Source organism: Mytilus galloprovincialis, chromosome 12, assembly GCF_965363235.1.
Source record: "Mytilus galloprovincialis chromosome 12, xbMytGall1.hap1.1, whole genome shotgun sequence".
NCBI classification, from domain to species: Eukaryota; Metazoa; Mollusca; class Bivalvia; order Mytilida; family Mytilidae; genus Mytilus; species Mytilus galloprovincialis.
Window position 1 is genome coordinate 38,120,595 of NC_134849.1, and position 24,702 is coordinate 38,145,296.

At 31.4% G+C, this 24,702-nt stretch overlaps 1 protein-coding gene across 5 annotated transcripts in view; it reads left to right on the plus strand.

Annotated features, from left to right (window-relative positions):
• The first annotated feature begins 456 nt into the window (after positions 1–456).
• LOC143053460 (neuralized-like protein 4) overlaps positions 457–24,702 on the plus strand; it is a 35,351-nt gene continuing 11,105 nt past the window's right edge. For 2 of the 5 annotated variants that reach the window (XM_076226258.1, XM_076226259.1), the window contains exons 1-2: positions 457–542; positions 2,909–3,157. In XM_076226258.1, coding sequence (XP_076082373.1) covers positions 2,965–3,157 — 193 coding nt within the window. In that variant the 5' untranslated portion in view covers positions 457–542; positions 2,909–2,964. Of the gene's footprint in view, positions 543–2,908; positions 3,158–10,504; positions 10,593–24,702 lie in introns of those variants that run through there. The other 3 variants (XM_076226255.1, XM_076226256.1, XM_076226257.1) reach the window with 2 other exon arrangements.

The window sequence follows — 24,702 nt, forward strand, 5'->3', positions numbered from 1 at the left end:
TAAAGTAATGAAAGAGCCAGGTTTTTATCTTTGGTTGCAATTCAAAAGCACCATATAACAGATGTATGATTATCAAGTATCGTTCTTCCTTGTCGTGAGGGTTTATTTTGAGTTTCCAAGTGAATTAGCAATACTTAAGGAATTCATAAAACAGCTTGTGTATTACAATTCACACACAAACACGATGTTGTTTGATTTTGTTTTTTTTCTGCGGTGACAACAACTTATGTGTCATTGAGTATAAAATAGTCGCATTAAGCTGTTGAATTCGCAAAAACTGAAGGGGAGAGCGGCTTCATTTCTTTTTTTTTGTATTGTAGTGGGTCACATTGTTTAAGTGTGCATTAATGTCAATATTTTGGCATGTATCAGTAGAGTACATTTTCTGTTGATCTTATTTTGCCAAGTGACACCAAACACAGAATTAATACTTAGTTTTTCTTTTTTATAGAACGCGAAGTCTCAAGATTATGGTGATTGGGAGGGGCGGGGCAGAAAGAGAAATAGCAACTGGTTATTTTTAACATTCATTTTATTTCATGGTAATTAAATTCTTAATTGCAAAATAAGGTGGGTTATAATGTTTTCACAAACCTTCGTTTTACCTGTTTTAAAACATTTTATTTTATTGATTATGACTTAAATGATAGCATGCATATCTTTTTTTATTGATATAATTATATCTTCTAGATTGTAAATAAAAAAAAGGTATTACGATTGCTAGTTCTCCAATGTAATTCATTAATAGACTCGTCTGCAAGGTGGTATATGTCCACAATGTTCCGTGACCCCATGTCAGGAAGTAATTCGAGGCCACCTTCACCATGTTTACTTTAAGAATGAATGTAATTGTTTGTAAACTATTACACATGTATCTATTTAAATTGTTCGAACACAATTAACTAGTATACAGGTAACTGTGACTTGTCGACAAGTTTAACTATTTTTTCTTCCTTGTTACAGTATATGAACTGAAAACATTGGTTTATTATCTTGGTTATTGACAATTCAGGTATGCAATGTCAACATTTATCTTAAACCATCTTGCATGTGAACATCTGCTTTTCAAATTCATTAACCATGTTCTGAATATATATATGCGCTATAAGATGATATCTTTCAAAATCAGTCTAATTAATGGAAACCCCCCTGATTTTGTTTTCTAAATGTCACAAAAATAGTGAACTCCGAAAAAAATTTAAAACAGTTTAATATTTACCCAAACATTTATTTAATTATAAGTAATTTAGGCCGATTTAAATATGTTCATTCCATATGTTTTCTAGCTTTTTATAAAGTAATTTGTTGGTCAATTTAGTTTATTATAATAATTGATATTCGACCCGTTGTACACATACACCATGTACATATATAGTTTAATAACATTCGACAGTCTGTATCGTTCCTTAACCCAACCATCTGTAAAGACATACCTCTACCTGATGGAACATGGTATGTTAGCTACATTTAGTCAAATAATACAATGTTGTGTAAAAACATATTTCCGAATAAGTTGGATGGCAGATAAAACATAATTACGTCGTCAATAAGGAAAAATGTTTACGTATTGTAGACTATTAAAGTCCCTAGTATGCCGAAATAGTTTGAGTACACTATTATCTATTTTAAACGTTTGTTTGACTATCATACAGGTAACCGTGTCTTGCTCATTAGTTTCACTTTTTTTTTCTTTCTGGTTAAAGTATTTGAAATGAAAACATCCTTTTTATAATCAAGATAATTGGCAATCCAGGTAAATACACTGTCATCATTCATCTTAATACATCTTAAGGGTGAATATATGCTTTTCAAATACATGAACCATGTTGCGTCGGTAATATTTATGTGATATAAGATAATATCGTCCAAAATCAGTTTCTCACTTTCAAGGAAACGACCTGATTTATTTTCTGCATGTCATCATGTACAAAAGCTATCATGTTGAACATGCACACTTTCGTTTTAGTATTAACAATAAACACATCTAAACCTATCTTAATTATACGAACCATGATAACAGATACACATGTTAAATACAAAAATTGATGTGACATCATTTACCAAAATGTTGATAAGAATAACAAGAATATTCATCTTTACAGTCTATAACGAAACATAATATCAAAGGTTGAACTATAAAAGCGAGAAAATGTGGTATAATTGCCCATGCAAACAAGTTTAGGCCACCACAGGTCATTAAATTACGAAAATAAACATACCGTATGACTGACCGAAGTAAAACCCGGCTTGAAAAAATATTCTTTTGTTTTGTATGTGTGTATGTATTGTGTGTGTGTGTGTAATGTATTTTGTCATTAAGTCGATTTGAAAAGATCACTAGAGCTTGTGTTTATATAGTTTATTGAAATTGACTCTAAATAAACCAAAAACCTCCAATGAATCACATGTTTTATTTAAGAAGTGTATGCCTGATAAAAGGAAATGTTAAATCAAGTTTAGCATGTTTAGCTTAATTTGAAATCTTGATTCACAAATTGACCGACCAAGCTGCAAAATTCAACTACGAATTAACAAAAAAAAAACGTGTTCATTGAATACAAAATTCCGAGGTAACTTAATATCAATATTCTAATCTCTCTTACATGTTTTAATTATACAGTAAGTTATACATGTGTCGAGATATACACTAACATGTGTTTCCTTTGATTTGGAAATACAAATGATTACTTTTGATGATCTGAGCGTCACTGATGAGTCTTGTGTAGACAAATCGCGCGTCTGGCGTACTGAATTATAATCCTGGTACCTTTGATAACTATTGATGAACAAAATAATGAAACTAAATTATGAATATCGGTTATTCTCATCCGATGTTCCATATATATATGTACCGTACTTATATTATAGTATATTTATGTTTTTTTTTTTTGTTTTTTTTATCAAATAGCACATTGCATAACAGATGCTTGAAGTTACCAAATTGAAAAAATAACTAAACCAGAAATGTGGAAGTTTCATCGAGTCTGTGGTAAAAATGTTTCTCTGGAAAACGATTGTACCACTGCAAAGCGATTAAATCCCACCGACACAAGTGATCATGGTATTTGTTTTACCAACACGCCATTAGTGAATGGAGAATTGTTTGAAATACAAGTAGAAGAACTTGTTACACGATGGGGTGGATCATTTAGCACTGGTAACTTATATTTTCTAATTTTACAAACTTATTATAATGTTCTTTTAATAACCTTAAACAAACGCACCTTATAAGATACAGATTGGTTGAAACACAATTCCGATAAGTGAAACTGGTTGCAAGTCATAAATATGCCACTTTAGTATTATTTGTAAGAAAAGACTGTGACAATATTTAGTTTCAATATAATCATTAATTGCGCCCCCCTTTCATGTTAATCAAACAATACCTATTCCGTATTATTATCTGCATTGGTGTAGCCTATGTGACAATTTCGGTAACAATTATTTACTCACATTGGAACACTGTATAACGATAGAGTCACATATATCATATTTGTACACTTGGATTTACACAAAAAAGTAGAATAAACTCATCATAAATACCCGGATTGAAATGCTGTTTTTGCGCAAAACGTACGTTTCATCTTAACACGACTTATTGTTCATTTCAGACTTACATTAAAAAGTCATTGGTTAAATCAATTGTTAACTCGTGAATTGTAAAAGGGGTCGAAAATTCAAAATGATCAGTGTCAATATCTTTAATTGTTCGCTTTATCTTTAAAAAGGGGAGTTTTTAACGCCCGAAAATCCCTTAAGATATTAAATATATATTTCAAGGGGTTGTTTTTTTTTCTTGCTGCGTTGAAGACCCATTGGCGGCCTTCTGCTGTTATCTACTCGGGTCTATTTGACAATTCCCTATTTCTATTCTCATTTTTATCAATATAATGTATAATGTTTACTGCATTAAAAAACTGAACGTTTTAAACCGATATATTATAAGAAATACATGGATTAGCTTTTATTCAACATGTAAACACATATTTTGAATTTTAAAATATTTACGTCTCGGGTTTCCCTGAAGATACACACTTGGTTAAGTGTGTAACTAACACAGAAAACAAATGAAGTTTTAGGTAATAGAAAATGTCAAAATACAAGAGCATCGGTTATATGTATTGTATGACCGAGATTGTTCTACATGAACTACGTTTTTACCCACACTTGATCAATGCAATTTCTGCATCATTACGGTGATTATAATCCGTTTGTGATCTCAGAATCGAAAGTTGAAAAAAGTTTTTAAAGAAAAGTATGTGGTAGCATTTCTGCAATATGTTCTATTCAATTGTCTTTGAAATAATGTGCCTTAAGGAATAAATCTTGTAGATTTGAATAATCAAAGTAATTTTTAAAATTGTAAAGGCCTTTTAGAAAATTTACTTTTTTGTTTAAATTATGTCATGTCATACAGTCAACAAGTTTGCACTTGTATTCAAATAGTTCTTAAGAAGAAGTCATGGTAGGCATTGAACAATTACCGAAATGGCTTCACAAAAAAAATGTTCGAAAACAATATTATTGAACACTTAGCCTGAAATGGGCACTAGCTACGAGATAAAAAAATGTAAAACATGATTTGTTTTGTTCAATCATAAACAAAAATAAAATAATGAAATTATATATCGCTTTTAACATCCAGTGTGGTTCAATGTTGTCAAAATGAGCTAAAAATCCTTGATGATGAATTATTCACTTGCAAGTGAACGATTCGACCTCATTGAATTTGTATTCCTGTGAACATCAATTGTACTCCTTAGCTAGAGATTGATACCACATGCATTGTTTGTGTTCAATTATTTAAAGTAAAAGAATGTCAACATTGAAAATGAAACAAAGGTAAATTATTTGTTTGACTGATTCGATCTATAAAATATCATTCTTATACAGGAAAAAAGGTGATTAAATTTCTTATCTATACGTTGAATTTAAACAGACTTGTTTATGTCTTAATGTATGTTTTGATCGCTAACATGGAATTTGGAGGTCTTCGCAGGTAAACTCGTCAGTTAATCAGATTGTGTCTAGACTAATAAACACCATAAACGAAGTTATGTATAATCGAACCCATGGCCGGTATATTGTTAATTTCATACTTTTTACACTTTGATTGTTTTACAATGCTATAAATCAAATCAATCAATATAAATTTGACAGCTAGTGCTCCTTTAAAGAAAAAGAAATTAAAGTCAAATCCAAAATAAAAAAAAATCTTACATATTTATATAAACCAAGAAACACAATACCCACTGAAAACACAGCTAGATCAATGTTTTGTGAAGGTGTGTAGTCTCTGCCAAAAAAGTAGCACTTGTACATATATGCTCATTTCAAGTACATACATATACTCATTGATTGAACTGTTTTGTCTTCACATAGAGTGTACATTTGTATAGGAAAGCAAGATATGACTATAGCTGTGAATAGGTCTTTAGTAAGATACATATATTACACAACAATCAATCACTTCTATCGAAGTTCATAAGATTACAGTTAATTAAACTGTTGTTCAATGTTTTCTCCACTTTCTATAATGAAATTAGTATTGGAAAAGCAAGTTGATGAAATTAACGTAAACTGTATATGCACGAAGTATTATGAATACCTGCCACTGCATTATACATGATATAATGAAAACATCAAAAACGGTTGCAAGCGTGCGACGTTATCAACAACGTGAATATTGTTTCTAAATATATGGTATAAATTATGATACCAGAAAGCTACGATTGATTGCTTTCTAATTTTCTTCGTCCATTAATTATTCATATGACGATGTTCTTTTGCAGTTATGCTCACTTTTTATATGACGCTTTCTTTGGCTCAAAACAAAACAGACACAAAATGATGATTTTTTTAATCTTGAACGATGCTTGAGATCACAATGAACACTGATTTGCGAGTTACTCGTTGTTTGAGACATAAATGTACTCAAACTTGCATACATTTACTTTGAAGTTGTAAAACAAAAGGGATCTTGAATAAGTTTTTTTTTTCTAATTCAAATCAATATGGTCCTTTTCCATGTCTGAAAAAAAATATATTAGTCGGTATCTTAAACCAAAATTGTTCTGCCATTATATTTTATAATCAAAATACCGTATAATTTTAGCATCGAGGCCCATTTGAACAGGGGCTTTAAATTGGAAAAAAATGTTACACCCTGCATTCGTTTGGTTGAAATATTTAAACCGATTAGATTTTAACAGGTTTAGAGTTAGAACTGCTATCAATCGTGGCATGAGCTAATTGTTCTGAAATTTAAAAACATGATTTGTATTTATATAACCTGCACTGCACTTTCATATATTCGTTGTGGCGAAAGTCATAGTCAACTTTCTATAAATGGCTGTTCAGAAAGAAAATAAAAGAGGCTTTTACCATAAAAACCAGGCTGTTGCATATACATTTGTTGAAACTTCAACCTCCATGTAATGCAATGTTAGTCGCTCTCTTTAATAATCATTTTTGTTCTTTAACACTCCCCCCCCCCCGGCCAAAAAAAAAAAAATAAAAAAAATGCGTGGGAAACAATGAAACCATTATTAGAAGACATAGTGAACAATATTACGCGTGTATTGATAAAGTATGATTTGAATTTGAGTTTCCATTCATGTTAAGGTCTTCACAAAAAAAGGAAATTGCACAAGTTAGTTAAGACTTCAATCGTTTCTACTGTATCCTACAGTTACATCAATACTAGTTTATCTATAGTATTTTAAAATACTGAAACAAACCTCTGACATGTGAATGTTTTTATCCTACTGTATATACTGTATCCTCATTATAATTCGTTGGATACCTATTTTCGTGGATTTGGTGGGTACAGGTCAACCACGAAAGTAAATGATCAACGAATGACAAGTTTCCCACATGCTTGTATGCAAAACTCGGCAAAACCTCGAAATTAAATATCATCGAATACCTAAATCCACAGTATTTGACATTAACAGTTTATACCTCATATTTGACGTAAGCGGTCATTTCAATAACGGAATATGACAGACCACATTTTTTTTTAATTTTGAAATTATCACTTCCCTCCATACATGTCCAAGACCAAACAAGATGTCGATATCGACGATATCGAAAATGTCGACACGATATCGAATCGATATCGACAAACGAATACACCGTGACAAAACACCCTGTCGATGACGAATGAAGATAGCATGAAAATACCTACTGTCGATATCGTCGATATCGACAATAACAACACCATATAGAATCGTTATCGAAAATTTCTGAATTAAAGATGTATAAACAAATTAGACGTCGATACCGTCGATATCGACAACAGCGATACGATATCGATTCGATATCGACATAGAAAATTTTAAACCTCTCCTCGATGATATATGTTATATTGATATACATTAAAGGAGAAAAAAACATAATCTTAAAAGAAGTCTTGACAACCCAGGACTATCTAAGAAGAAGGTCAAACAGAGGACAAAAGACGAACCCGGTAATAAATAAGACATACAAGGACAAACAACAACATTTGACATTGAAACTTAAAACAAATGAAAATCGCAGACCCCGAAATACTTGGGCGACCATACCACAAATTCATATTGCGTTAACATCTATGTATGGATGAATGTCAAGTTAAGATATTTTACATGATCTCTTAAATGCATTGCCAACATAGGCAAACATCGTATGAAGACTGGATTTAAAAGAAAATTTACGGATAAACTTCAACCGGAGGAAAATAATATAAACGCACATAGTCCCAATTTCGATTGATACAATCAATATTCAAATTAGCCTCATGCGGTGTCAAATGAAGGTCTTCATAGTGTTAAATATACATAAAAAAAAATCATAGACAAAATTTAAATAGTGTCAAATTGTCAATTCCTTTTAAAATATTTCAAATTTACTTTACTCGTTTAGCGTTTTTCACCATTTTATCTTCATTGTATATATATCACATATTGTTAAATGAAAAAGATTTTAACTTCAATACTAGCATGTCATATGTTTTGTTGCATGCTTGAATTTGGAAATAAAACTAAATGTTTTTTTTCGCAGGCTTCGGTATTCAAGGAATTGAAAGCGGCAACTTAGTGAGGATTCACATTTTGTTTGCACCATTTATCTGCATGGTCTTAAAGTGCATTTTGTCGACCACCATAATCAAAGTTGCAAAGAACTTCCCGAAGATTGTGTTCTGTCTTCTGTTTACAAATCGTTTTAACTGACACGCATCATCGTATGCAAGAAGCATGGGGAACAGTACTATTGTTTGCCACAGTCATGTCAGAAAGACATACACCTGTGAGAGAGATTCACTTCCAAATAGTTCTGGTATTCCAACCACTATTCCACAATTATAAACCGTACATCAAATTCCAAATGATCTATGCTTGTTAGCTGCTTTTTTACACTTGTCAGTTTTACATTCCAGACCTTCTAGATCGTCTTTAGGGTCGGTTTTATTGCTTGAATCCTGAAACATAAAAGAATATTTTAACATCATTTTGAATTTTTGCAAAGTCAACAGATACGTTTAATCACATCGACTCTTTGATGGTTATGTGCAGAATACATAGCAGTGGGTTTCTATACATATTTTTTAAGGGATTATAAATGAATTAAAATATTCTTCATTATGAATATATGTCATCTCAAGGTAACAGAAAAAAGGGGGATTACTCCATCTACTGGATTAAACTAAGAATACGTTTTTGTATTTAATTTTACATACTGTTTAATATACAATTATCTAACAAGATATACCAATATTATACATCATTTCGCCAGTTGAACAGTAATATATATTTTAACATTAAGTCATTTTGTTTATTCTAAGAATAATAAAAAAAGTAATTAAGAACGTACCGTTGAAATCTTTACATGGGAAGCCTGGTATTTCAAATATCGGTTCTTCAAATACAATTTTAGTTGACCAACCAATTATCTTGAACCTGGTGATTGTTCAAATAAGTGACATGTTGCTCTCCAAGGTCTAGTTTCCATTCGATCAAATGTTTTTTAAACCATGCTTCTGACAAACGCCGTCGATCTAGAACTTGGCTATTGCCTTAGTCAATTAGGAGGACATTAAGGGGGAAATGACACACATAAACACAGAAACAACATGGACCCCGAGAAATGGTATCTATCCGGGTGTTCTAGAAGGTTGACCAGTTATGTTCAATGTCAGAGTCATTTTCATGTATGAATTGTTGGAATCAAACTGAGTAGATTGACAAAAAATATCGACAACCAAGACAGGAATCAGGCCGTTCTTCAAGTTACGGGATGTTTGTCGATATTGATTCGATATCGTCGATATCGACAACCAAGAAATAGGTTTAAGGCCGTTGTTTAAGTTATGGAATTTATGTTGATATCGACAACAAAGACAGAGGTTTCAGGCTGTTGTTGAAGTTATCGGATATTTGTTGATATCGATGCGATATCGTCGATATCGTCGATATCGACAACAAATACATAGGTTTATGGATATGGAATGCTTGTCGATATCGATTCGATATCAACATTCAAGACAGAGGATTCAGTCCATGTGGACATGTCAACATACATACAAAAAGTCGTATATCGATATCGAATCGATATCATCGATATCGACACAACATCGTGTCTTGGACATACCTCATCACTTCAACTCCGCTAAGTAGCAGTATACACTATTCACTTGCATATGGGATATACATTTCGAAGCTCATTCGGTATTCACGAGCTTGCAGCTAATATTCATACCTTATACTTTATAAAGCATGACCGGTGTCTGAGCGTACCGAGTGTCTCCTTCTTTTCCCAAAAAAAAACAATTACCGGAAGATACCAAGATCTTGTCAATAAATATTCACAACTAATACATTCCGGTTTCTAAGAATAGATTCTACGCAGTGATGTTAAGGTTGTTCGCCACATGAATAGATACAAAATTGCAGTGTTTACAAATTCAGTGTCCGGTAAATAAATAGTTGTCTCCAATCATAATATAGTCGGTGTGTATAAAGACAAATGATTTAGATTTTGAAAAAAAAAAAATACAAATCTATTTTTAGTTCCAGGGAAAAGGTCACGTGACGACCCGAAATAGAAAGTAAAATACTGACAAATAAATCGTAGTAGTACAATATTGGCATGCGGATCTTTAAATTTATAGTTTAAGACACCTTTGGGTAGCCTACGATCTAAAGTTTATTAAAACATCATGGCAAAGTGTTGTTTTTAAAGATAATGTTTTCAATGTCAAATCATTTCACATTTTGTGATTTTTCGGAGTTTCAGACACATTTTTGTCACTACTTATAATATCTGTATTCTTTGCCATATGTTAGCGAAGTGTAATTTTAAATTATCTTTCTTGGAAACCAAAAAATATCGACCTTAGTGGCCAGTATGCCCTTGTTCTACTCGTTTTTATAACCGACTCTTCAGAATTTCACTTAAATCGTCGATTTTAAAACGCTCAATTGACTTTCAATGTTCCAAACGAGTAACTCTCCTTTGTTGTTTTTCTTCTTCCTTTATAGCACAGGCCTCCCAGGGGAGTATTATCGTACTGTTTTTATGTACATGTTCGATGTGAGAACAACAGATGTGCGGTAAGAGGAGATTATCTACAGTGAAAACGGTGATTCTTTAAAATAACGATAAGTTGGACCACTTGCACACCCCTTTTGAATGATTCAAGGGTTGTGCAGCTTACTATGTGTTGTTAACAGAGAATGCTGATTTTCCTTCTAATAATCAACATTAAGCTTCTGTGTTTCTGTCCGTATGATATGTTTTCATTTTTTATAAACACTTTCACCTTAATTTGTATTTGTTTGTGTTTTCAGTGCAATTGAATAAATAATGTTTGGAAAAAGGGGGAGGGGTCCGGAAAACAACATATTTCATCAGCGAATTTTTAAATCTTCGTTTTCATATCTTGCACTGTAATTATGGCACCGCATATGCAGTTGCAGTCATTCTTTCATTTATATGCAAATATAAAAAGAAGAGGATGTGGTCAGATTTCCATTGGCATGGACCATGCATGTTGACAACTATCCAGATAAGATATTCAAATATTGTGGATATACATAAGCAATTATGATGATAGGTCATTGTACATTACTCTTTAATGCAGTGCATTCTATAAAGATAAATTAGAGTCTAGGAATGCTTGAGGGGGCCCTCATTTCATACAAACTGTATTTTTTAATGTTTAGGTAACCTTTTCTCTATTACTGTTTTGCCTGATAATCACAGACAGACAAATAAAAGTGTACTATCTCCATTTTGTTCAAACTGCAAATTCTAGTTTTTTTGTGTTAGATTAATTTAATTCTCAAATTTGACAGCAATACAACAAAAAACACAATGACCTAAGATTTAGTAAGCTTAATATATATCTAAGATAGATGCATAGTTTGAAGAAAATCCAAGTTGATTTGAAAAAGTTATTAAAACAATTAAAGTGAACTATCTCTATTTTGTTCAAACTGCAAATTCTAGCTTTTTTTACCTAGTTTAATTTAATTCTCAAATTTGACAGCAATACAACAAAAAACAAAATAACTTGGATTCAGGAAGTAAGCTTAATATATATCTAAGAAAGCTGCATAGTTTGATGAAAATCCAAGTTGATTTGAAAAAGTTATTAAAATAATTAAAGTGTACTATCTCTATTTTGTTCAAACTGCAAATTCTAGCTTTTTTTACTTAGATTAATTTAATTCTTAAATTTGACAGCAATACAACAAAAAACAAAATGACCCGGGATTCAGTAAGCATAATATATATATCTAAGATAGCTGCATAGTTTGATGAAAATCCAAGTTGATTTGAAAAAATTATTAAAAGAATTAAAGTGTACTATCTCTATTTTGTTCAAACTGCAAATTCTAGCTTTTTTTATCTAGATTAATTTAATTCTTAAATTTAACAACAATACAACAAAAAACAAAATGACCTGGGATTCAGTAAGCTTGATACATATCTAAGACAGCTGCATAGTTTGATGAAAATCCAAGTTGATTTCAAAAAATTATTAAACAAATTAAAGTCGACTATCTCTATTTTGTTCGAACTGCAGATTGTAGCTTTTTTGACCTAGATTAATTTAATTCTTGAATTTGACAGAAATATAACAAAAAACAAAATAACCTGGAATTCTGTAAGCTTAATATATATGTAAGATAGCTGCATAGTTTGATGAAAATCCAAGTTGATTTGAAAAAGTTATGAAAAGAATTAAAGTGTACTATCTCTATTTTGTTCGAACTGCAAATAGTAGCTTTTTTGACTTAGATTAATTTAATTCTTAAATTTGACAGAAATACAACAAAAAACATAATTACCTGGGATCCAGTAAGCTTAATATATATCTAAGATTACTGCATAGTTTGGTGAAAATCCAAGTTGATTTGAAAAAGTAATTATAAAAATTAAAGTGTACAATCTCTATTTTGTTTGAACTACAAATTCTAGCTTTTTTTACCTAGATTAATTTATTTCTTAAATTTGACAGCAATACAACAAAAAACAACATAACCTGGGATTCAGTAAGCTTAATATATATCTAAAATAGCTGCATAGTTTGATGAAAATCCAAGTTGATTTGAAAAAAGTTATTAAAATAATTAAAGTGTACTATCTCTATTTTGTTCAAACTGCAAATTCTAGCTTTTTTTTTTACCTAGATTAATATAATTCTTAAACTGACAGCAATACAACAAAAAACAAAATGACCTGGGATTCAGTAAGCTTAATATATATCTAAGATAGCTGCATAGTTTGATGAAAATCCAAGTTGATTTGAAAAAGTTATAAAAAAAATTAAAGTGTATTATCTCTATTTCGTTCGAACTTCAATTTGTAGCTTGTTTGACTTAGATTAATTTAATTCTTCAATTTGACAGAAATCCAACAAAAACACAATAACCTAAGATTCAGTTAGCTTAATATATATCTAAGATAGCTGCATCATTTGATGAAAATCCAAGTTGATTTGAAAAAGTTATTAAAAAAATTAAAGTGTACTATCTCTATTTTGTTCGAACTGCAAATTGTAGCTTTTTTTACCTAGATTAATTTAATTCTTGAATTTGACAGAAATATAACAAAAAACAAAATAACCTAGAATTCAGTAAGCTTAATATATATCTAAGATAGCTGCATAGTTTGATGAAAATCCAAGTTGATTTGAAAAAGTTATTAAAATAATTAAAGTGTACTATCTCTATTTTGTTCAAACTGCAAATTCTAGCTTTTTTGACTTAGATTAATTAAATTCTTAAATTTGACAGGAATACAACAAAAAACAAAATGACCTGGGATTCAGTAAGCTTAATATATATCTAAGATAGCTGCATAGTTTGATGAAAATCCAAGTTGATTTGAAAAAATTATTAAAAGAATTATAGTGTACTATCTTTATTTTGTTTAAACTGCAAATTCTAGCTTTTTTTTATCTAGATTAATTTAATTCTTAAATTTGACAACAATACAACAAAAAACAAAATGACCTGGGATTCAGTAAGCTTGATATATATCTAAGATAGCTGCATAGTTTGATGAAAATCCAAGTTGATTTAAAAAAGTTATTAAAACAAATTAAAATGGACTATCTCTATTTTGTTCGAACTGCAAATTGTAGCTTTTTTGACCTAGATTAATTTAATTCTTGAATTTGACAGAAATATAACAAAAAACAAAATAACCTAGAATTCTGTAAGCTTAATATATATGTAAGATAGCTGCATAGTTTAATGAAAATCCAAGTTGATTTGAAAAAGTTATGAAAAGAATTAAAGTGTACTATCTCTATTTTGTTCGAACTGCAAATAGTCGCTTTTCTGACTTCGATTAATTTAATTCTTAAATTTGACAGAAATACAACAAAAAACATAATTACCTGGGATCCAGTAAGCTTAATATATATCTAAGATTACCGCATAGTTGATGAAAATCCAAGTTGATTTGAAAAAGTTATTATAAAAATTAAAGTGTACTATCTCTATTTTGTTTGAACTACAAATTCTAGCTTTTTTTACCTAGATTAATTTATTTCTTAAATTTGACAGCAATACAACAAAAAACAACATAACCTGGGATTCAGTAAGCTTAATATATATCTAAGATAGCTGCATAGTTTGATGAAAATCCAAGTTGATTTGAAAAAAGTTATTAAAATAATTAAAGTGTACTCTCTCTACTTTGTCCGAATTGCAAATCCTAGCTTTTTTTTACCAAGAATAATTTAATTCTTAAATTTGACAGCAATACAACAAAAAATTGAATGACATGGGATTCAGTAACCTTTATATATATCTAAGATAGCTGCATCGTTTGATGAAAATCCAAGTTGATTTGAAAAAGTTATTAAAAAAATTAAAGTGTACTATCATTAGTTTGTTCAAACTTCAAATTGTAGCTTTTTTGACTTAAATTAATTTATTTCTTCAATTTGACAGAAATACAACAAAAACACAATAATCTTTGATTCAGTCAGCTTAATATTTATCTAAGATAGCTGCATCGTTTGATGAAAATCCAAGTTGATTTGAAAAAGTTATTAAAAAAATTAAAGTGTGCTATCTCTATTTCGTTCAAACTGCAAATTCTAGCTTTTTTTACCTAGATTAATTTAATTCTTAAATTTGACAGCAATACGTCAAAAAACAAAATAACTTGGATTCAGGAAGTTAGCTTAATATATATCTAAGATAGCTGCATAGTTTTATGAAAATCCAAGTTGATTTCAAAAATTTATTATAATAATTAAAGTGTACTATCTCTATTTTGTTCAAACTGCAAATTCTAGCTCTTTTTACCTAGATTAATTTAATTCTTAAATTTGACAGCAATACAACAAAAAACAAAATAACCTGGAATTCTGTAAGCTTAATATATATGTAAGATAGCTGCATAGTTTGATGAAAATCCAAGTTGAATTGAAAAAGTTATGAAAAGAATTAAAGTGTACTATCTCTATTTTGTTCGAACTGCAAATAGTAGCTTTTTTGACTTAGATTAATTTAATTCTTAAATTTGACAGAAATACAACAAAAAACATAATTACCTGGGATTCAGTAAGCTTAATATATATCTAAGATTACTACATAGTTTGATGAAAATCCAAGTTGATTTGAAAAAGTTATTATAAAAATTAAAGTGTACCATCTCTATTTTGTTTGAACTACAAATTCTAGCTTTTTTTACCTAGATTAATTTATTTCTGAAATTTGACAGCAATACAACAAAAAACAACATAACCTGGGATTCAGTAAACTTAATATATATCTAAGATAGCTGCATAGTTTGATGAAAATCCAAGTTGATTTGAAAAAGTTATTAAAAAAATCAAAGTGTACTATCTCTATTTTGTCCGAATTGCAAATCCTAGCTTTTTTTTTTTTTACCAAGAATACTTTAATTCTTAAATTTGACAGCAATACAACAAAAAACTGAATGACATGGGATTCAGTAAGCTTTATATATATCTAAGATAGCTGCATAATTTGATAAAATCCAAGTTGATTTGAAAAAGTTAAAAAAAAAATTAAAGATGCCTATCTGAATTTATATAATAATTTTTATTTTTACCTATTGTAAAATTAAATTCTTTCATTTCACAGCAATAAATCAAACTGCCTAATAAGCTTTAATTTTGGAAGATTAATATTTAATTTAGTTAGATGGGCTGATTAACACCAGTCAAAACTAAATTTGAAGGTCAAGAATAGTCGAGACAGGTTGAGACTGGGTCGAGACTAGTCGAAACAGGTCGAGACTAGTCAAGACAGGTCAAGACTGGTCGAGCCTTGGTCAAGACCATTTCAGACTACACAAAGATCATCACGTACTGAATCAGACTAATTAAGTAAAGTCGAGACCCAGTCGAGTACAGTTAAGTACAGTCGAGACAATTCGAGTAAAATGTGTGCTCGATTTTACTGGTCGATCACAAAAACTGATCAATTCAGACTCTGAGCAGTTTGTAGTGTATACTACTTCAAAATTTAAAACAAAAAATGAATGGCAAAAGAAAATGCGTCAAAAAGACAACAACCCGACCAAAGAAATATACATATATATCTTCGATACTATAATTTCAGTAAATGAGTTTTTATTTCAAATGGAAAAAGTGCAAAATGAATTTAAGGGAATTTATCCCATACCTTTCCCACTAAACAAGAAAGCAAATCAATAATAAATACGCTTTGTCGTTATTATTACAAACGCCTATTAAATTCAGCTCTCCTCCCACATTTCTGTTTCGTTTTATATTATGTTATCTTCGAGATTGATGACGGCTATAAAAGAATGGCAATGGGGAATGTGTCGAAGAACCAACAAACCGATCAAGGAGCCGAATTATACATATATCTTACTTTAACTTAAATTAAAAAAGTGTGAAATAAATTTAGGATAATTTATCCCATACTTTTTCCACAAAAAAGGAAACAAATCAATAAGATATGTGTTTTTCTCAACTATAAGAAACGTCTATTGAGGAAGCTCGCTTGTCTGTTTTTTTTTTAATTTTGATCAGCTTTTCAGAATCCTCTGGTTTTGTTCAGTTTAATGCCGTAACAAATTTTGCCAGGAGACCCCCAATTTTCTTTTGATAATTCTTTTACCATGTACACATGTGTAATGATAAATTTTGGTTATTTTTAATAATTTTTGAGAACTTACACTTGTCAACGAGCACGGTTACCTATATATTTGTTTTGCTCTTTTGATGTCTTTATTGATCCCCTATCAGTAATGCTAGTTCTTTAAAAAAACTAATTATTTTGAAACTGAGAAGTCACCCCCCCCCCTTAAATTCTACACTCTGCACACGTTTCTGTTTCGTTTAATATTCATTTATCTTTGATGTTTACGAAATATTTCTTTCATGCAAGTATATCTAAGCGACATCTTGCGAAACAAACATTTATCGCAAGAACAAAATTTGGCGGGAAAAAAACAATAATAATAATAATAATAATAATCAGAAGAAAAACAATAAGTCTTTCCACAGAAAAGTGGAAAGACTTAATTATAAAAAACACAAACTCCACCGAAAAAGAAAGATAAACCATCATGCTGTAAGCATGGTAAGGGTATGCAGTTTCTAGGATACGTATCATTAGTCTGCATGCTAATGTCAAGTACAACACACATGTACATGTACACAACAGTTACACTGTGTTACCGTCATCCGTGTGGTATATGGGACGCTTGATAGGAATATAACTGTGAAAATGTGATCCGCTTTACGATACCTGTATTACATGATAATCAATCAATGGTGTTTACGTTCGTAAAACTACTGCAACATAACCGTTTCTAATGTTTGCTACAACTAATGTCATACAGTTAGTATTTTAAAAGCAAGTTATTGGTTTGATAAAACTGAAGTTCTGATATATTGTTTTATAATTGAAACTATGTCATCAGCAAAGCCCATTTGAAGAGTAGCTTTAATTTCGATGCATCTCGCTAAAGTTCTGTATAAATATTGATCATTAAAACCATTACATTTTATCAAGGTTATAATTATATTTATTATACCTAACATATATAACAAACAATCATTTTTGGTAACACACAATCACGTGACATGGAATAATTCGGTTATTTTTTTATTCAATTGCATGGAAGGAAGATTATCCCTTAAAATTAACACCAGCGGATAACCTTTTTAGTTTTTGATTTTTAAACGAATTCTTAAGTGTTTTTCTATAATTGATAATACCCTGCCACTGTTAGTTTGGTTTAATTAAACAATTGTGGCCCTTTAGAAGCGATGAATATCCAAAATTGTCAACCCTTGAAAGTTGCGTCCTTATTGAAATTATTTTGTCGTGTTGATAATTTTGGATATTCATCTTTTCCATGTTTTCTACGGGCCATAATTAAATAATATTATATTATCGTGACATGAGCTAATTGTTCTGAAATGTTTAATAATAAGTGTTTATATAATCTACACTACGCCATCATATCTTCGTTATGGTAGCTATTATCATTGAACACAGAATAATTCATTTCAAATCGAACATTATGGTCAACTTTGTACTTATGACTGCTCAGAAAAATAAATCATTGCACTATTAAAAGAAGGTTGTTGCAAAAAGATTTATTGAAACACCAACCTCCATGTAATGCAGTGGCGGATCCAGAAATTTTCATAAGTGGGGGCCCACTGACTGACCTAAGAGGGGGCCCGCTCCAGTCACGCTTCAGTGATTCCCTATATAAGCAACCAAATTTTTTCCCAAAAAGGGGGGGGGCCGGGCCCCCCGCCCCCCCCTAAATCCGCCTATGTAATGTAGTCTCTCTGTCTAATTTTTTTTTTTAAACACATTCAGATTTATTTTTCTTCACAAAACATGTTCTTTAATTTCGGAGGGGGTAACACTTTGACCTATAAGGTGTCTCATTCACAGGAAATACCAACCATATCATTTGACAAATCAAGAGTTACTAGAAAACTTGAAAAGCTACATAGATGGGAACACGAAACAATTAACAGCAACCATCGTAAACAATATTTAGCGTGTATTAATTACTTAAGATATGAATTTGAGTTCTATTCACGCTCTCGAGGTAACACAATTCCAATAGAAGTATTTTGATAATTTGAAGGTATTCGAAATAGTAGGACATATCACATGTCATGCATGTGGTATAAGTTGGCTAATACTTCAAGCGTTTCTACTGTATCATACAGTTACACTAATATTCCTTTATCGATAGTATTTAACTTTAATCAAGCATTGTTGGACCTGGATTTAGAAGAATACTTAAAAAAAACTCTGACATGTGAATATTTTTATCATACTGCACGTAGATTCGTTATTAATCGTAGGTTACCATTTTTCGTGGATTTCTTTGGTACAGGTCAACCACGAAATTAGATGTTCAACGAGTGACACATTTTCTACAAGCGTGTATGCAAACTTAGGCAAAACCACGAAATCCAATATTCACAAACATGTTAGTTTTCCTTAATCCAAGAAAACCAGCACACACAAAAAAAACCAAATCCACAGTAGTTGACATTAGCAGTCCATACCTCATATTTGACGTAAGCGCCTCAAGACATCTCAATACCGGAATATGACAACCAGAGACGATTTTACTTTCAAATTATTACTTCCCCACAACTTAGTGGCATTATACACGATTCACTTGCATATGGGATGTACATTTTAAAGCTAATTCGATATTCGAGCACTAACAGCTACTATTCATACTTTATAAAACATCACCGGTGTCTGGGAATAACGAATGTGGACCAGGGTTATGTCAAGGAACGTCTCCTCCTTTAAAAAAAAACATTTATCGGAAGATACCACTATCTTGATGATAAATAGTCACACCTGATAAATGATGGTTTTCAAGAATAGAGTCTGAGTACGGACTTTTCATCTCAATAAGGTGTTACAGTGTTCTATTATGTGTCTTTGTAAATTATTAACCCTTACGTTTCAGACCAGTTACATCCAACTGGCATGGTTTGGTACTTATACTTTGTCGTTGCATTAGTGTGTTATTGTCATTTGTGTATTCTTGTGTTATTGTCATTTGTGTATTCTTATGGTATGGTCATTTGTGTATTATTGTGTTATGGTCATTTGTGTATTATTGTGTTATGGTCATTTGTGTATTATTGTCTTTCATTTTTCATATTTGTTTGTGTTATAGGGATTAGGAATAAAGCAAAGTGGTGACTGCTGTATCCCTTTTTTTTAAATTTTGTACCTATTATGTCTGTTTATATTGTTCACACATTATTGTCAAATACCAGGACTAACATTTTACACTGACGCCAAACGCCCGTCTCGTCTACAATAGACTCATCAGTGACCCTCATATCAAACAATGTTTAAAAAGGGCAAATAAAAAACGAAGTTTAAGAGCATTGAAGACCATAATTCCTAAAAGTTTTGCCAAATATTGCTAAGATAATCTGTTATTTGTTTTAGGTAGAAAAACCTTAGTATTTAAAAAATTCAAAGTTTTGTTAACAATTCATTTATTATTATGAACATATCAATGAAAACTCAAGTCAACACAGACGGGCTAACTACTTAGCTGTTAATACCCTCGGGAAAATAAATCTCCACCAGTAGTGACATCGACCCAGTGGTTGTAAATAAACTCATCATAGATACCAGGACTTGAATTTTTACACTTACGCAAGACATGCGTTTCGTTTACAATAGAGTCATTAGTGACGCTCCAATCAAAAATTGTTTAAAAAGACCAAATAAATTAAGATTCTAGTACATCTGTCATACAAGTGAGTCGGGTTTAGCTAGCTATCAAACCTGGTTTAATTCATATGATGAAATGCATCTATCAAAACAGGAATATAACAGTTGGTTCCCATTCGTCTGAAGTGTTTGGTTTTGTTATTTTGCCAATTGATAAGGGACTGATTTTTCCTTTAAATTCAGTACTTTTGTATTTTACTTTTAAATATTGCATAAGGGCGACTGGTCTACACAAGATTTTACATTATCCAAGATAATAGGTGTACTCTTGTGTTATTTTGAATGATAAAGTGTTGCAAAGGCTTTCATGCATAACCTGATACCTTATTCTATAATTAAATAGACAGAGTGACTCAATATTAAAATTTATGATAAAAGAGATGATTTTTCTTTTCCTATCGATTATTTAACAAATAATGTATGGGGGCTAAAATATATCGTGATTTTACCAAGGGTTAGCCCTTAATGACAAATATTTTACCCTGAGCGATAGCGAGGGGTAAAATATCGGCATGAAGGGACAACCCGTGGTAAAATCACGATATATTCAAGCCAACACGAATTATTTCGATTCAAATAGGACAAATACGGCATTTCTTTTGGGTCGAAGCGCTCTAGGTGGAGGACAATATTTGCCGTTCCCATAAATAAACGCACTATTAAATTGGGGTTAAAGAACGGAACAAAATACTGAAAAAATAGTACACCAGGGTTTTCGATATCACAAATTAGTCAACAAATTTACTAAAGTTCATCATCGGTTCAATGACATCTTTCAGTAAGATAGTTCACATCGATTTGTTTTCATGGTAATATTCTATATAAAGCACAAACAATGTCGGCATTTATATCAAAAGCTAACAAAACCTCTAAACAGACTTATAAAGAAGGGATATAATTGTGATACTGCTATCAGTTCATTTAGGATTGCATATTTTGGCTCTGATATTGATTAACTTATACCATCTTTGCATCGGAAATAAACACATTTAATCTAAAATACATATGTTATAATAGTAAAATACCAACTCTTAACGGAAGGAATTGTACTTGCTATTTATATGAGGAAGACATAATATTTCAATCAGTTTAATTGAGGTTTGGAGCTGGTCAGTAATTGCTATTAGTCCATTGTTAATTAATGTATCATTGTCATTTTGTTGAGTTTGTTTTGTTATCTTTTCTGACATCGGATTCAAACTTCTTTTGAACTGAGTTTTACTGTGCGTATTATTTTGTGTTTGTTTTTTCTACATTGGCTAAACGTATGGAAGGAGGGTTGAGATGTCAAAAACATGTCTATCCCGCCGCATTTCCCATGCCAGGAGCCTCTGGCCTTTGTTAGTCTTGTATGATTTTTTTTATCTTAGTTTCTTGTGTATATTTCGGAGTTGAGTATGACGCTTAGTTTGTTGCTTTATATGTGGTGTTTAACTTTGATCAACTGATTTTTATAGTTCTTTCTTATGTTGTGCTGTTTAACCCCTGTTCCGGATACCGATAAAATGTTTAACCCCGTCACATATTATATGTATGTACCTGCCCAAAGTCAGGAGCCTGTACGTCAGTGGTTCTCGTGTGTTTATGTGTTACATATTTGTTTTTCGTTCATTTTTTGTACATATATTAAGTCGTTAGTTTTCTCGTTTGAATCGAGGCCTCTTATAGCTGACTATGTGGTATAGGCCTTGCTTATTTTTGAATGCCTTACGTTGACCTATACTTGCTTATTTCTGTGTGGTTTTGTTTGCTCTCTTGTGGAGAGTTATCTCAATGGCAATCAAACCAAATCTTCTTTTAATATTGTATATACTGCTGGTTTTTTTAATTAGTGTGTCTTCATTTTGCCATGATATAGTCAGTTGTAGACTTATAAGTACGGCAGCTTTGTGAAAATTTGTGCACATCCTGCTACAAGCATGACATTTGGTATAGACCTTTTCAACTATTACTCTTTTATTTCAGATAGGGAGGCATTTGAAAAATATGTCTCACTTCCGGTAAAATCCAAAATGGCGGACATCATACTTAAATCAGCACAATATCAGAGGCTAGTGAATGAAAAGGTGTTTTCATCATGCTGCTATAATAATATTTGGTACAAACCTTTGTTATGTACTACTTTTGGATATATTATATAGATTAGATGTCTTTCAAAACCCTACTTCTGGTAAAATCCAACATGCGGACATTATACTAAAATAACCTATTTTTTAGGGAGGTTGATTTACATGTGTGTTAACGTATTGCTACTATCATTAAATTGTGAAGGAAACTTTCTTTGAAGCTTCTCAGGGATACAATGTATACGACATATGTCTTAAAAACACTTACTTCCGGTAATATTAAAAATGGTGGACATAAATATATCATTTTTTTATTTTGATATTCAACTTCTTTTCAAAATGTGAAGAAAGTTTGTTTTTTTGTGGTGGTCATTAAATAAAGGATAAGTTATCCTCTAAAACCACTAATCATATTTGATAGTTGATAATTAAGTACAAAGTTAACACGTCCGTTTAAAAAAAAACCAATATGGCATAAATTTTAAAGATGAGTCCTCAGTCGATATCTTCGATGTAGAGTTTTGGATAGATTGATTAAAATAAACACGCCGAAACATGTTTATTCACAATCGAAGAGCTGATTTTCCTCATTTACATAGACCGTGGTATTGTTTCTTACATCAATAATGTACAAACTCCTCATAAGGTGACGAGGCCTCAAAAAGAGTTGTCCAAAAGAGTTTCAATGGATCATATGTTTCCCTTCGCCATTCATAAGCGTCTGGAGTAGTAATCATAGGAACCGATTCCAAGCTTGTTACTCATCCACACCCGCCATTGTATATTACACGTTTTACATGCTGAAAAACTAGACCGAGTCGTTCAAATAGCCTCATAAGCGTCTGAGCTAGTTGGCATAGGAAAAATATCCGAGCTTGTTACTCATTCACACCTGCCATGGTATATTGGTCATTTTACATGCTGAAAAACACTAGACCAAGTCGTTCAACTAGTATCAATAAGTCTTTCCTTTTCCAAAAACATGTTTTCTTGCTTCGTAAACCCCAAAGTTTGTTCGATCTTAGTACAAAACCATGTATCGTTTTATAAATGACATTATCAAACCATATTTGGTGATGTTGGCTGATCAATCATCATTCTTAATCATAAAGTTACATCTTCAAACGCCATCCATGTCAACAACGAAGTTCCCTTTCAAGAAAATATGCATTTGAAAGGTTATATGGTTATATTTCGATAAAAAAATATCTAAAGCTTTTCCTACTTCCAAATGCAAGCTGGGCGTCTGCCCTTATATCACGGAGTAACGAGACAGCAATGACAGCAACCTCAGTATCGACTGTTCGAGTCATGACTCAGTTAAGTCTGTGTATCACTACTTCAGACACATGTAACTTTTTTTGTCTTCTAATATAAGCCTTCATGATAACATGGGGCTAAACTTGAAACACCATCATGTGGTGGATAACACAGAGAACATCCTTTGCATTTGTTGCTACAACTTCCTTTTCCTCAAAATCTATTGAGCAAGCTCCTGTGAATGAAAACTAAGTAAGTCTTTTTTTGATTTCGTCATCTCTCAGAAAACTTGGCCAATTTTGAGATTTTTTTTTTACCCTGGATTTGTCTTTCCCCTAAATATAGCTCGTGTTACTTATAACAGCCGTTAAACTACCAGTTTTGTCTATGTACGCATGAGACTACATGGTCTGTTTTAAGGTGTTTCATAACGAGTATGCTGATAGGGTATAATGTCCTTACCTTAAAAAAAACCGTGAAACTGATCTAAGGGTGGATGAAGGATTGGATGCATATGGTAGTTGTAGCAACACATGTTCAGGATATTCTATCTTAAGCACCACGTTATGTATTTCAAGTTAAGCAACAAGTTCACATTAAGAGGCAGACACTAGAATTATAGTGCATGTGTCTGATGCAGTGAAACACGAACGTTAACGAGTCATGATTCGAACAGTCATTACTGATGATGCTGTCATTACTGTTCCGCTATTCCGTGAAATAGGGGTAGACGAACTATAGATTGTGTTTAGGAGGAGGAAAAGCTTTGGATAAATATATATCAATGACCTTTCAAATGCACTAGAGATGAGTGATCACACACACACATATTTTGATCCATGTATTTACCGATTGTGATACAGTTCTCTGTTTGGTTAAAAAGGAGGAAAAAAAGACTGCGTGGGAGACATTGATGGCATTTGAAGATGTGACTTTAGCATAAAGAATGACAATGATCTGCCTAAATCACCACTGCTTACTGTAAATGACATTTTTTTTTAAATGTCTCATCATCTAAAATAAAAGACTAATAGTTGAGGAAGGTTTATGCTAAATTTCATGCTTGAAGCAGGATGTGCACAATGCGTTTGAAATAGATTTGTAGCCGCCAGACTGTATAAGCT